Here is a 13149-nt window from a genome sequence, read left to right as displayed (position 1 = left end):
CTGTCCTGGGCTCCAGCATTGGTGATGTCTCTATCTATGAGCAGCTGAAGATGCTTCAGGACATCCGGGCACAGCTTAGTGGTATGTAGGCAGTTAAAGTTGGTATGGGTATGGATTTGGATGGTAGAGTGCCTACTAGTACTATGTAGTTACACAGGGCGCAGTAGTTACATTGTACAACTGTTTTTTTTTTTTTTGTATCTCAAGGAAAGTACTCATCATGAAGTTTCAGCTACATCAGTGACACTTTCTAACATTGGAGAAGATGGGAAGATTCACGATTTATTACCTACTAGCTACACTTTGCTCACCTCATCATTCACAATGCCATTAATAACTTGGTTAATGCAATTTTTCAGTTGATTACGACCAAGTTAACTAAAAGTTAGACCCAGGAAACCCTTTCGTCAAGTGTTTCTATACAGATATATGTGCCCCTCTTAGCTCCATTCATACAAAGAGATAGGTTATTGAATTTTGTTCCTCATGATCAATTTCCCTAACTGAAGGTAACGAAATACACAGCCAAAGATAGTCTGTTTCCAAGAGAAAAAGATCTAGAAAGAATATCACATACATGTAACGTTACTCCCAAACAAATTTGGAATGTAGGACATGAACTGGACTTGGATAGCAACAGATAGCTGCAGGGACAGAGATATCAGGAGCACTGAACGAAGTACTTCCGATCTTCTAGTGGTACCAATGTCCTTGAGAGAGGTTTATAGGCGGTCCCTAGCCTACTCTGGTTCGCTTGTCTGGAACTCACTACCACAAGATGTCAGAGCAGCACCTTCTCTCACAATTTTCAAACAATCCTTACCCACTTCTCTAATGCCTACTTTTTAGCCTACAATTATCTTTGCAGTTTTCTTGTGTATTTCTGAGTTCTGTTCCTGTTGGTCAGACAAGTATAGGCTTAATGCCCTGCACCACTGTTTATGTAGAACAGGACAGATTCGTGTGTGGGGTCGACATGAACACAGACCGAGAAACTTTGTCTGAGGCTTACGGCGAGCAGTGGATTCCAATATGGCGAGACAACCTGATCTCACGTCTTAATAAGGTAAGGGGCACCTTGGTATTTATCTGAGTGTATATAAGATGACAAATGTCGACGTGATGATATATGACTGGGCAGGTTTACAGTCGTACTACAATCTGTCTAAATAAGATCGAATTCATGTTGATACCGTTTGAATAAGGTTATCGTTACTGTTGTTGATACTCGCACAAATAAGGCACAGGTATGTTGAGACCAGTAGACAGTGGTTATACTGTTGACAGTGCAGTCAAAACGGGAGGATGTTGGCTATAGGCATTGTTTTATTGTTCAACCATTTTTTTCAATTTTGGTCGCAATTCTTTTCCTGTTTCATCCATCCCATATCCAGGACTTTGGGGGAGATATGAACCATGAGATGTTCAAGTACAACTTCGAATTTGTGGAGAACCCTGCAGATGGGGACACACCAAGTTATGTTCAGTTGTCCCTCAGCAGCTCCGGCAAACAACGGGTGCACTTTGGTGAGCAACCTTACTTATTAATTAGTCCATGACTCACCCGCAAGGCTTTTCAGTGGTTATGTTCTAGAATCATGTTTCAATTTGTATGGATTAAGGGTAAAATATCAAAGTGTACATTCAAACTACAGTTTCTGCACCACAGCTAACAATACGATTTTGCAGATCTGTATTCTTTAAGCCACTGTTTCCCCCGGTTCAGGAAAACTTGGCCTCGACGTTGACTTTCAAGATGGCGAAAGAATCTATTTCTACGACGGACCGAACACCAGCTGCAAGTGGAACCTGAAGCAGCTGCGCCGCTTAGCGGAGAGGAGCGGCTTTGCAGTAGATGCGTGCTGGGCAAATGATGAGGGTAATTATTGTGTCATCTGCTTGGCACCTGCAGACGTCAGAAGACTGTCTGTTTAACTTTCTCAGGAGAATTAAAACTGTATTTGTGCTGCAGACATGAAGCTAGGAAAGATAGATGCAAGTCTAGATTTAACTATCACGGACTGTGCCAGAACATACTCTGTTTTTATGTAAAAGTTTCTTCATCTTGTATTAGGCCACACTGACTTGATGACATCATTTGGATACATCAAAATTGATGTGGACACAAAAAGAAGAAAGAGTGATGGCAAAGGTTATAAAATATCTGACCACCCAGAACAGTTTATCATGATAAACAATAAATCCTGTATCATTGTTCTTGAATCTAGATGAAAGTTGCGGGTATGATCATATGTTTTTCCATCCAGAATAAACTACATAAGCCAACGTACGCTACGATTCAAACCAAGCAAAAGTTATACACGCCCTTGATGATGAACACCATCCACACACAAACACATCTGCCCTTGATGATGAACACCATCCACACACAAACACATCTGTCCTTGGTGCTGAAGACCATCTGCACACAAACGCATCTGTCCTTGGTGCTGAACACCATCCGCACACAAACACATCTGTCCTTGGTGCTGAACACCATCCACACACAAACACATCTGTCCTTGGTGCTGAACACCATCCGCACACAAACACATCTGTCCTTGGTGCTGAACACCATCCACACACAAACACATCTGTCCTTGGTGCTGAACACCATCTGCACACAAACACATCTGTCCCTGGTGCTGACTACCATCCACTACACAAATGTCCTTGGATACTGTACACCCACAAACATACTTGTCCTTGGTGCTGAACACCATATACACACAAACACACCTGTCCTTGGCGCTGAACACAGCACATAAACACAGTCCACACACAAATTCACAATACTATAGTATGGTAGATATTTATTCCTTCAATAACTGATAGATGAACCAAAGGCATCTTCATTTCGATTTTGGTTGTTTAAAATACATTTTGAAAGAGATTTTGTGGTATTTCATAATATGTGTATCCTAAGGAGTGTTAAGTATGTAAGCATCAATGATTGTATAAAAAATCATAAAGATACAGAAACACACAGCTAAATATTGAACCATACTTTTATCATTTAGCCATGTTATATTCAAGCTTTCTAAAATGTTGTTCATTCAATGTTTACTTGTACACTAGTATCAATCATTGAATTATGATCAATCAGTTAAAAATTATGATGAATCATTAGAAATCAATTTAGTACACAAAGGTACATTGAATTCTATACTGCTTGAGACCAGTCTTTAAATGCAAAAGTGCATAAAACAGCAACCAAATTCTTCAATGCAACTGCTAGACCATTCTATGAATGCAACAAAAGCAAATGCACTATGTGCTGTCTTTGTAATTGTAAACACAAACTATTACTGTGAAAACTTAAGTTTCTAACATACATGTCACTTAAAACAAAGCACACTTCACTCTAGTATCAAATAATTAAATCAACTTTATTTAGTATGTAAGACAGATAAATGGTCTATATTCTTAATCATTGTTTTAAACATTTGTTGTTTGGCTAACTTTTAAATAAAAACGTCTCATGAATTGGTAGCCATTGTTCTTACAAATTCCCACTCATTTCTTTTTTAAGTTTCACAAGATCCCTGTTTTGCTAGTTTTTAGACAAGTTCCTCGTCACTGTCCAGAGGTAGTAAGATGCTCTTCCATGCTGAGCTGCGATCTTCTAGCATGCGGGCATTCTTGCGAACCTATTCCAATCAGAAACCAAAAGAATGTGAAAAGGCAGACACAGAATTCTACTGTCAAACTACCTACCCAGGGACTAAAGTGAACTATCTTCAGGAACTTGATAAACAAGAAATACATCTTATCTACACATGTACTTCAACAGGGACATTTAATGGAATGTAGTGTACAAAAATGTAGCATCTCAAGCAAAATAATTAGATTGAAACTGACATAAAATGGTGCTACTTGAACATAAAAAAAAACAGATTTACCTCATTCTTCCGTGACATCTCCCTGGTTGTTACCTCCACTGCTCTGGCTTTTTCTTCAGGGGTCTGTTCTTTGGGAACTGGTATGATCTGCACAAAGATGCAGTATGTGACAATGACTCACATTCATAAGTGGGTTTCTGGTCACTGCAACATGACATTACAATGCACAGACAGGTAATGTAACTTGCTTACATAAAACATAATTTGATACTGGATACTAGTAATTGATATACATGTATTACTAATCAATTTACTGCATGTCAATGATAACAGCATTATTGCAGGATAACTCTTCCAGACCACATATCACAATATACACAGTACACATTGTGATAACCTTGTAATATGTTAATTGCTAGGCTGGGAATATTTAATACATACAGTATAATGTAGTGTGTAATACATGCACATACTTTTCTCAACCAATTATACAATCATGCAAAAAGCTCCCAACTTACAATTTCCTCCTCCTCATCATCATCATCATCTGATATTGGAGCACAAGTTCCACTGACAATAGTCAGCCTTCTAGACTCAGAGTTGTTTTCAGGTATAGCCCCAAACAGTTGAGGATCTGGTGGTAACACTGGGCCACTGTAGGTTGTCCTCCTGGATGGCTTCTTTGTGGATGATAGAGAGGACATTCCCCTCTCAGGCAGAGGTGGCTCTCTCAGAGGTGGGAGGGTATGCTCAGGGACTGCTTCGAAGTTTTTCATCTCTATGTCCGGCTGTAGCAAAAACAAATTCATCATGGTACTCATCAAACTTATGTTTCAGGAACATATATATTTTACAGCATAAACCTTTTACAGTAAAACACAAAATAGATAGTACTTTCCTTCTGCCTACACAACTTTATCAAGATATATTGTTACATATTGACACTTTGTTCAGACTGGTTGGATGGACATGTACACCTGTTTTACCTGGTCTGACGACATATCCCATGCTGTTACCATCTTTGCCGGTTGCGGTGGTCTGGAGCTGAAAGTGAATTCTGGAGGTGGTGAAGGAAGCTGACGGGAGGTCCTCTCACTTTCAGCAGGCACAGTTGTTTCTGGTGCCACCTTTCTTGCGGACCTGGGTCTCGATGTCGCACTTGAAGGTCGACTGTTGGGAGTTTCTGGCCGTGCTGTGGGTGATGTTGGCCGTTTCCATGGCATCTTAGGACCACTTTCCATATCTCTGGAAGCTCCTCTGGGAAATCGATTCCTCCTGCTTCAGTTTTGTTGAAATTATTTGTCTCTTCAGGCTTGCTTGTTTGGACTGGAGGTTCCCGAGGAGACTCCCTCTTCTCTTTCTTCTTATACCGTCGTCTCCTTGGTCTCACAGGAGGGGCATCCTGGGGGCCATCTTTACTCGTGGGGCTGGAGATGGTCTCTTCTGCAAAAAACAGCATGATCTGGATCAGAAATATACATACGGAAGCATGAAGGAAAAAATTGTGATTTGTACCATAGTTTGTCTATTAAAAATCATCATCACATAACAAAAAATAAAATTGCAACATCTTTCATCATAATATAATTTAATATTCTAACAGTATACCCTTAAGCATGTTTGTGCTAAGTAATCACAATATTCAGAACAGATAGCTAGACTTTGAGCAGAGTTTTAGCAAATCTATCTTAATACGTGTACATATACCAAAAGGTCAACTACAGAGAAGTTGAAAGTCTAAACTTTACCATCAGACAGGTTGGTTGATGATTTTGTTGGTTCCTCAGGGGCTGGCAGTCTTGGAGGCAGTGCAAACGGTGATGGAGCACACTGTAATGAAATGATGTTAGAATGATAGTATAGGATGACAATAGACCAAAAGTACATAATTATGAAAATACTTGCCACTATCCATAACCACTTGGCCAATCAAACAATCATATATTGCACAAAAAACATCAATACACGATAGTACAGTTGTGCTAGCAGGTAGGACATCCGTGAAGGAAATAGTAAAACTGTTGCAAATTGTTTCTTGTCATATTCCAGTACACATAAAATTAGCTCCAACCTCACTGTCTCTGTTAGTCTCTTCAAACATAACAGGAGGTTTCCCCAGAGGTGGCTGCTGACTGGGAAGGAGCTGACGTGGGCTGTCCCGCAACAGAAGAGAAGCAGCGGAGTCGGTTCGCAAAGTTTGTCCACTCATGCTTGTAAAGACATCATCCCCTTCTCCAGGTCTTTCCATACCCTGTCATAAAAAAATAAAACACCTAAAGATCTAATTTTAACTAAGACGAGAGCAAGTTTGAAGACGATAGACTGCATGCATAAAGAGTACATGACATATTGTTTCAAAGGATGCTTAGTGGTTTGGCATACAATGTATCTGATACAAGTACATGTCTCATTAGATGACTTATCCATTATAACCATTTAAAAGTTTTCACCTTAAGTGGAGGAAGGACAACTTTCCCACTTGGCTGCTCCTTTGGTTCTGGCAGGCAAAGCTCCTCCACTTCATTTTTCCTCTTTCTTTGCTTCTTTTTCTTGGGTACTTGCCCATTACTTGATGCAAGTGGTTCGACAGTACCACAGGCACCATCTGTGAGAGTCACCTAATCACAAGGCAGTGGGGAATCAGTTGATTGGTGAGTATAGGCTGTACAAAATCCACTTCATACAAAACATGTAACGTTAAGCACTCAACTTATAACTTGAGTCTCAAGTTATAATAATCAATATTTGGAATAACGGCCATCTAGAACTAAGTGGTGAATTATCATTGAAATAATGAAAACTGTACATGGTACATGAATCTCTTCAACGATGTACATGGTTTTGATTTAATGATTTGAGAACTTATAGATGATAGACTGCATGCAGCAGTACACATCTCCTTACCCTACTTCCCATCTTGGATGTGCTGCCATCTTCCTCTGGTTCTTCTCCAAACCTTGGTTCTCCCTCCTCTCCCACCCAGCTCTGCCGCAGAGGGTCTGGGAGCAGCCTTAGCAGCGGTGCAACTCCCATGGTGTCCACTGCTGTTTTCGAGTGTCGAGTGTCAGCTTCATCCCATTCAAGCTCCTCAAATGTAGGGTTCATGACATAAGCCAGCTGCAGGTCAGCTACAGACATATCTACTTTCCTTTTCTTGTTCTTCTTCTTAACCTGCATTGAAATACAAAAGAAGTTCCAGAAAATGTCTTGTATCAAGGGAGATGTACTACATTGAGGACAGTTTGCACCTACAAGAGCCAGCTTGCAATTAACAGAACTTCACCATCTGCCACACAATTGACTATTAGTAATAATTATCATGTTATCAGCACCTTACCTTCCATAAAGGATATTTTGATAAAACAAAGGTAAGAACTTACACAAATGATGATGCACAGGCAGCAGCAGATGAAGACAATCAGACAGACGATGATGACAATGAGTATGATGGCCCACAGTGGGAACTCCCAATCAGCCTCTTCTCTACAGAAGTTGAAGTAGTTCTCCAATTTGCATTCATCCACGTTAAGTACGGTCTTGCAGTGGAGAGCAAACATATTCACAGACACATTTGTATGTCCAATGTCCCCACTAATAGACACATCACGCACACAGGCCTGGTGGTAGAACATCGTGGCAGCTGTCAGATCTTGGCAGTAAGTTGCAAGTATGCCAGTGTAGAAAAGGTCATCACAAATATTCACTGCCTCATCTTGGATGGTGTTGTTACTGTTGGGAGGGTTGTCAGCAGGATCACAGTCCACAGGAACATCAGAAGGTCTCCATTCTGGTGGCGAATCAGCAGGAACTAAAAGCACGCGGGATCTGGTCCGGGTTCTAGAAGAGTTTGTTGATGGTGTGTTAATGTCAACAGAAAACTCTTGACCATGTCCCTGATCCATCGTTAGACTCAGCACACGACCAGGCATCTCCTCCACTGGACATGTGGTACGAACCTCTGTGATTTCCTCTTGATGAAGGACATAAGACCAAACCATAAGATTGTCCACATCTCCCACATAATCTCTTCCTGGTGTTGTGACACCTGCAACAACATACTGTCCGATGGTTACACTACCACTGAGTGTCAGTTGCCCCACAGTTCCAACCGTGTGGGTGAAGCTGTACTCATCGTCTCCATGGAACTGCAACAGCTCCAGTCGTCCATCAAACTCTCTCCAGGTGACACAGAGGTATGTCCAGATGCTTGCTGTCATCTGAAGTGTTGTTGTGAATGTCTGGCCTTGCCAAAGGATCTCCAGGTGGCCACTGACAACAAGCAGAGCAATCTCCCCCCTTTGTGTGCTGATCACATAGATGGTTTGTGTGGCTGTGGTCACATCCAGTTTGACCCACACGCCAACTGTCAGCTGGTGGAGAACAATAACCCCAATGTTCTCGATGTAGACATGGTTGCTGTCAATATGTAGGAGATAACCAGTGGTTAGACTAGGTGTAGTTTGCACCAAGTGTAGATGGTTGTCTGGTGTATCAACCTTGTGTGCAGGACCTAGAGTTCCCTCCAAGTATGGCTGTGAGAGACCGCTATCCAAAAATTCTGCCACATCAGCAGGATCCATCAGCAGGTCAGACAGGTCATTGATCATATTCCCATCAAATGGACCACACAAGCCACTGGCAAGTTCATCTTTTGGTGCCAGGATACCCAGAGACAGAATGTCAGCAATCATCACAATGTAAACAGTAGTTGACTGGTATGTTACTTCCACAATGTCGGTGCTGATCCATTCTACTGTGACACTTTGGTGGGTAAATGTTGTGCCAACAACTACACTCTGCCATCCCCCTCCATCATTCTTCTGCACCACAATTTGGCTACTGGTAATGGATGACAATGAGGCTGAGATGGTGAGACTGCCATAGTTTATTGATATTTCAGTAATGACCTGCACGTGCCACATGTCCGGGAATGGTGTTGTATACAACTGCACAGACAATCCATTGAATATGTATGCAGAGTAGGCACCCGCTGTCATGAGCTCAAATGCAGCTCCGTCAAAGGTTGTAACATGGAAGTAACCAAAAATGGTGAAAACTCCAATGGTGATACTGCTGCTCTGTTGACTTACTGGAGTTATTGTTGTGTTGAGCTGTGCAACACTGCAGTCTGAGCCAAGCAGTCCAACTTCACATTGCATGCATGCACTGCTGTCATCCCATCCTTCTTCACAAACACATTCTCCCTGTTGACGTTGCATGTTCCATGATTGCCACAAGTGTTGCTGATTTCTCCTGGACATGGATGTGAGCAGTCTGTACCCCAGTAACCATGGAAACACTGGCACATGGATGGATGTGTTTGTAGCTCCCCAAACACACAGTCTGCAGGGCAGGTGTCACCACAGAGTATGTTGTCAGGAATACTTGTCCCTTCCAGAAGTTGGTCACAGTAGGCAATCAGTGCTTCAGCAACAGTCTTTGCAACTTCATTGTCTCCAGTTAGAGCTACTTCCATGACGCACAGCTGGTAAAAGGTGTCAAACGTGCTGTTAGTGAGCACAGAGCACTCTCGCTTCAATGGTTTGGAGAAGATCAGCTCCCTACATGTCTCAGCAGCATCTTCTGGAGAAGTACCATTAGAAGAGGAGTTGCTGGCATCTGCAATTGATGGATCTAGAGCAAGACTTGGAGAATCCTGTTCCCCTGAGACGGGAGCATCAGAAACAACCCAGGTGGGGTGATTATGAGTAGGGAAATACAGATGCTGCTCACTCTCTGACTCTCCGGCAATTTCACCTTTACCTTCATTAAGAGACCACAGCATGGCAAGGTCTGGGGATCCTGGCCTCACGTTCACTCCCCAGTTTGCTGCAACGATGGATGGATTGACTGGTCCCTCCCATATGCGGATCTCATCAATCATTCCGACAAATACAGAGATGGCTGCATCAGGTACTGTGTCCAGGCCACTGGCATACCATTGACCAAAGGCAAGGATACCACCTCCATTGAAGACACCAGTATTTAGATAGAATGCATTGATACTCACTTGGCCTTCTGCATTGAAAAGATAGAACTCGAGCAAGTTCAATTCAGGGCGCCACACAAGGGCAATTTGGTTCCATACTCCAAGTTCCAGCACAAGGTTTGTGGTGTGTACTGTTTCACCACTGTATATTTCAATTCCTGTTGCAATGTTGAGAATGGCAAACACTTGAGATGTTGTGTAGGATAGGATGGTCCCACCATACGAGACAGGCTTGATCAGCATTTCAAATGTGAAAGTTGTTGTGGGAAATTGATGGAGAGGCCTGGAGGTTATGATGCTGTCCTCGAAGTATAAACAGTAGCCTGCTGTGGTAACAGGGACAAGATGTTCGGCATCAGTAACATTGACATAGAAAGGCACTTCATATGTGGCAAGGAATGCGTCCACAGCTGATTGGGATATATGTGGAGTGCAGGTGGCAGGTTCATTCAAACATGATACGGCCAGTATCTTATCAAGGGTGGAATCCCCACAGTTTCCAAACATGCCCGATGAATCACGGCAGAATGCTGCTGGTACGGTCAAACTCACATGGAGATGACTGCTCAGGACAACAAGCGACACATGTACATCAATGTCACTGAATGACAGTAGGTAGGTTGTTCCATCTTCACGACTGATCTGGAAGTTGTCAGCAATAGCCATCACATGATCCACTGGTTGTGTTTGGTGGTTTACAATGATGTGGCCTATGCTGCCATCAGTGGTGAGTAGGGATGCCAGTATTATAACTTCAGTTCCTCCATATGTGACGTAAATGCTGTCAAAGCATGACATGCTTCCTGATACTTCAACACACATGACTTCACGAATGGTCAAAGAGAAGTGGAAATGTGTGTGACTGAGGAGAAGGTAGGCACCCTCTTGATGTCCGAAAATGGTAACGCTATCAAAGAAGGTAAATGTACCGAAGCTGAGGAGTTGCCCATGAAGAATCAACTGAGATGTGCTGGACGTAGTTGATATGACTACAGAGCAGTCACTCCCGATCCAGCCATCTGAGCAAGTGCCACAGTCATTGTGTCCAGACCAGTTCAGCTCACAAGCACATGTTCCATCGTTGTTGCAAACTCCATGGTTGTTACAAGGTGTCAAACCACCACCAGGACACTCCTTGGTGCAGTTTGTACCCCAGAAGCCATCTTGGCATTGGCAATCTCCATTCATGTTTGTACCAAAAGCACAGTCAGTACAAGTGCTTTCAAACCAGTTTGGTGTGGTGTAATTCTGAGCAAGGATACAAAGGCTTTGGACAACTGTCCCTCCAGTATTGAGGATCTGATCACAGTATTCAGCAAAGGCAACTACTGGACCAAATGCTGCTGTGATATCACTAGTGACTGACACATCCTGCAGGCATGCTAGATAGAAGAGCTGTGATGAACTGTCTCCCAAGCTCTGACAGTGTTGAAGGATAGTATTTGACAGTAAAGCACTGAGCAGTATTGTTTTTGCTTTCTGTTTCCAATGATTTGTCAACAAACATACTCTTGGAGGGAAGGGTGTCAGACATTCGAAGAACAGGAAGTTCAGCATCTGAGAATGTCCACTGTGGTCGTGGCCATGGTGGATTTGGTAGGTTGATGTGGTTTCTGTGTATGGGATCATGGGTTATGTCACCACTTCCCTCATTAAACTTGTACAGAGCAGACAATGCACCTGAGAATGCATGGGCAACAGGGTTGAGCCTAGTGGTCTCCTTGATTGTTGAAGGATGAAAGTGTTGTTTCCAGATCCTAAACTCTTCTATGAGTCCATTGAAGCTGGTGTTTGGAAACTTATCACTTGCTTCAGGTGATGGCTGCCACTGCCCAAGGGACAAAATGCCGCCATCTACAAACAGTGAAAAGTCAGGGTTGACAATCTCCTCTCTCGAGGCATGTCCAGTAGCCTTCCAGTGGTAGAGTTCAGTGACTTGCTTGTTAAATTTGATGATAAATCTAACCTGATTCCACAAGTCTATCTCATTGCAGGTTTGTGTTTCAACAACTGTCTTTCCAAAGAAAATTCTCATTGGGCAGTCATTAGTGATTGCAAAGGTGTTATGATGAGCATAGGCAAGGATTGTCCCTCCATATGTAGCAGGTTTGATCATGAAATCAACTATGACTTCGGATACACTTCCAGTGCTTGAGTTCCTTGCAAACACTCCATAAATCGGCTGAGTGAGACTACCTGCATTGTTAAAGGACAAGCAGTATTCTCCACCAGACAATATTGGTAATGTATAGTTGTTGTGGAGGATCAGAGACTCTTCAGGTGTAACCCTCCAAGTTTCTGACAGCTCTCCATTGATGAACTCTTGGGTTACTTCGTCAATGGTCATGGATGGATGAATCTCCTGTGATGTGCAGCCGCCAAAGCAGCCCTGTGAAATGCCTGTCACATTGAGACATCTGCCTTTATGGAGATTTGGACATGTTGGCCTATGGTTCGGAGTTGGATTTCCATTAGTGGCCCTTCTATAATGTATAGATATGTTGAAGGGCTTTTGATCCACCACTGATAGCCAATTTGAACAGGGTTCGTTAGGACAGGTGTTGGTTGTCTATTGATATAGATGTTTGTACTTCCATTGCTAGTGATGGAACCAATGATGGCCAAGGTTGCCTCGTTGATTTGGAGGCCAAGTGCACTTGCACAGGTTGAGCCTGAGAAGCATGGAGTTTGGTACACCTGTAGGTTGAAGATCTCACCAACTCTGTTTGACTGAATTAGATGAAATTCGCCTAGTGCGGGGGAAGGTAAACACAAGACCATTAAAGTTTGTGTAGTAGGATGCTGCTGTGACTGTGGCTACTCCAGAAGTGGTGGAACTTATCAAAGGCATTATAGCAATGGTGCAGTCAGTTCCATTCCAGCCATCAGTGCAGGAGCTACAGTCTGGCAGCCCTCTCCAGTTCTCTTCACAGACACAAGATCCAGTTTCTTGACATACACCATGTCCATAGCAGGCATTGTCTGACCCTCCAGGACAGGCAAAGGAGCAGTCTTGACCAAAGTAACCAGGATAACATGTGCACTGATCTGCTTTCTTGGAACCAAAAAGACACCCATTGCCACACTGTGTCCCAGGTCGTAAGTTATATGCCTGATCATTACACAGTCCCTTTGCTGGCCATTGTTGTAGACCAAGAGAGGAATGACACAGATCTGCATAGTGGGAGATGGTCTCCAAGGCCTCATTGATGTCACCTGTGGTGGACACTTCCCTGAGACAAGCCAAGTGGTAGAATTGACGTGGACCATTTCCGAGGGGTGTACAATGAGAGGCTAGCGACTGCAACAGGCTTTGAC

At 42.9% G+C, this 13149-nt stretch overlaps 2 protein-coding genes across 3 annotated transcripts in view; one reads left to right on the top strand and one right to left on the bottom strand.

Moving 5' to 3' along the window:
- LOC109463041 (histidine N-alpha-methyltransferase-like) overlaps window positions 1-2417 on the top strand; it is a 6488-nt gene extending 4071 nt beyond the window's left edge. The window contains exons 4-6 of the mRNA XM_019759730.1: window positions 948-1066; window positions 1395-1527; window positions 1727-2417. Of these exons, the coding sequence (XP_019615289.1) occupies window positions 948-1066; window positions 1395-1527; window positions 1727-1935 (461 nt within the window). The 3' untranslated portion in view covers window positions 1936-2417. The remainder of the gene's footprint in view (window positions 1-947; window positions 1067-1394; window positions 1528-1726) is intronic.
- Window positions 2418-2786: 369 nt separating this feature from the next.
- Window positions 2787-9174, bottom strand: LOC109463064. Of its 2 annotated transcripts, none has more exons than XM_019759769.1 (9): window positions 7223-9174; window positions 6747-7013; window positions 6293-6460; window positions 5914-6093; window positions 5591-5672; window positions 4829-5304; window positions 4361-4630; window positions 3903-3989; window positions 2787-3650 (listed from the first exon to the last, which is right to left on the bottom strand). In XM_019759769.1, exons 1-6 carry the CDS (start codon window positions 9101-9103, stop codon window positions 5258-5260), a joined length of 2625 nt encoding a protein of 874 aa, XP_019615328.1. In that variant the 5' UTR covers window positions 9104-9174; the 3' UTR covers window positions 2787-3650; window positions 3903-3989; window positions 4361-4630; window positions 4829-5257. The 2 variants fall into 2 exon arrangements, with proteins under 2 accessions (XP_019615328.1, XP_019615327.1); XM_019759768.1 differs by having other exon boundaries at window positions 4829-5285.
- Between the last annotated feature and the right edge of the window lie 3975 nt (window positions 9175-13149).

This window comes from Branchiostoma belcheri, unplaced genomic scaffold, assembly GCF_001625305.1.
Source record: "Branchiostoma belcheri isolate BF01 breed outbred unplaced genomic scaffold, Haploidv18h27 scaffold121, whole genome shotgun sequence".
Lineage (NCBI taxonomy): Eukaryota > Metazoa > Chordata > Leptocardii > Amphioxiformes > Branchiostomatidae > Branchiostoma > Branchiostoma belcheri.
Note: the sequence above shows the minus strand (reverse complement) of the source record. Positions and strands in the feature narration are given on the sequence as shown.

What these genes read in the sequence shown, in the direction of transcription:
- LOC109463064 (XM_019759768.1), bottom strand. Translation starts at nt 9,103, where the DNA reads ATGTCCAGGAGAAATCAGCAACACTTGTGGCAATCATGGAACATGCAA. An exon ending in CATCCAAGATGGGAAGTAGG is followed by an intron (nt 6,461 to 6,746) that starts GTAAGGAGATGT and finishes CCTTGTGATTAG; the next exon opens with GTGACTCTCACAGATGGTGC. An exon ending in TTGTCCTTCCTCCACTTAAG is followed by an intron (nt 6,094 to 6,292) that starts GTGAAAACTTTT and finishes TTTTTATGACAG; the next exon opens with GGTATGGAAAGACCTGGAGA.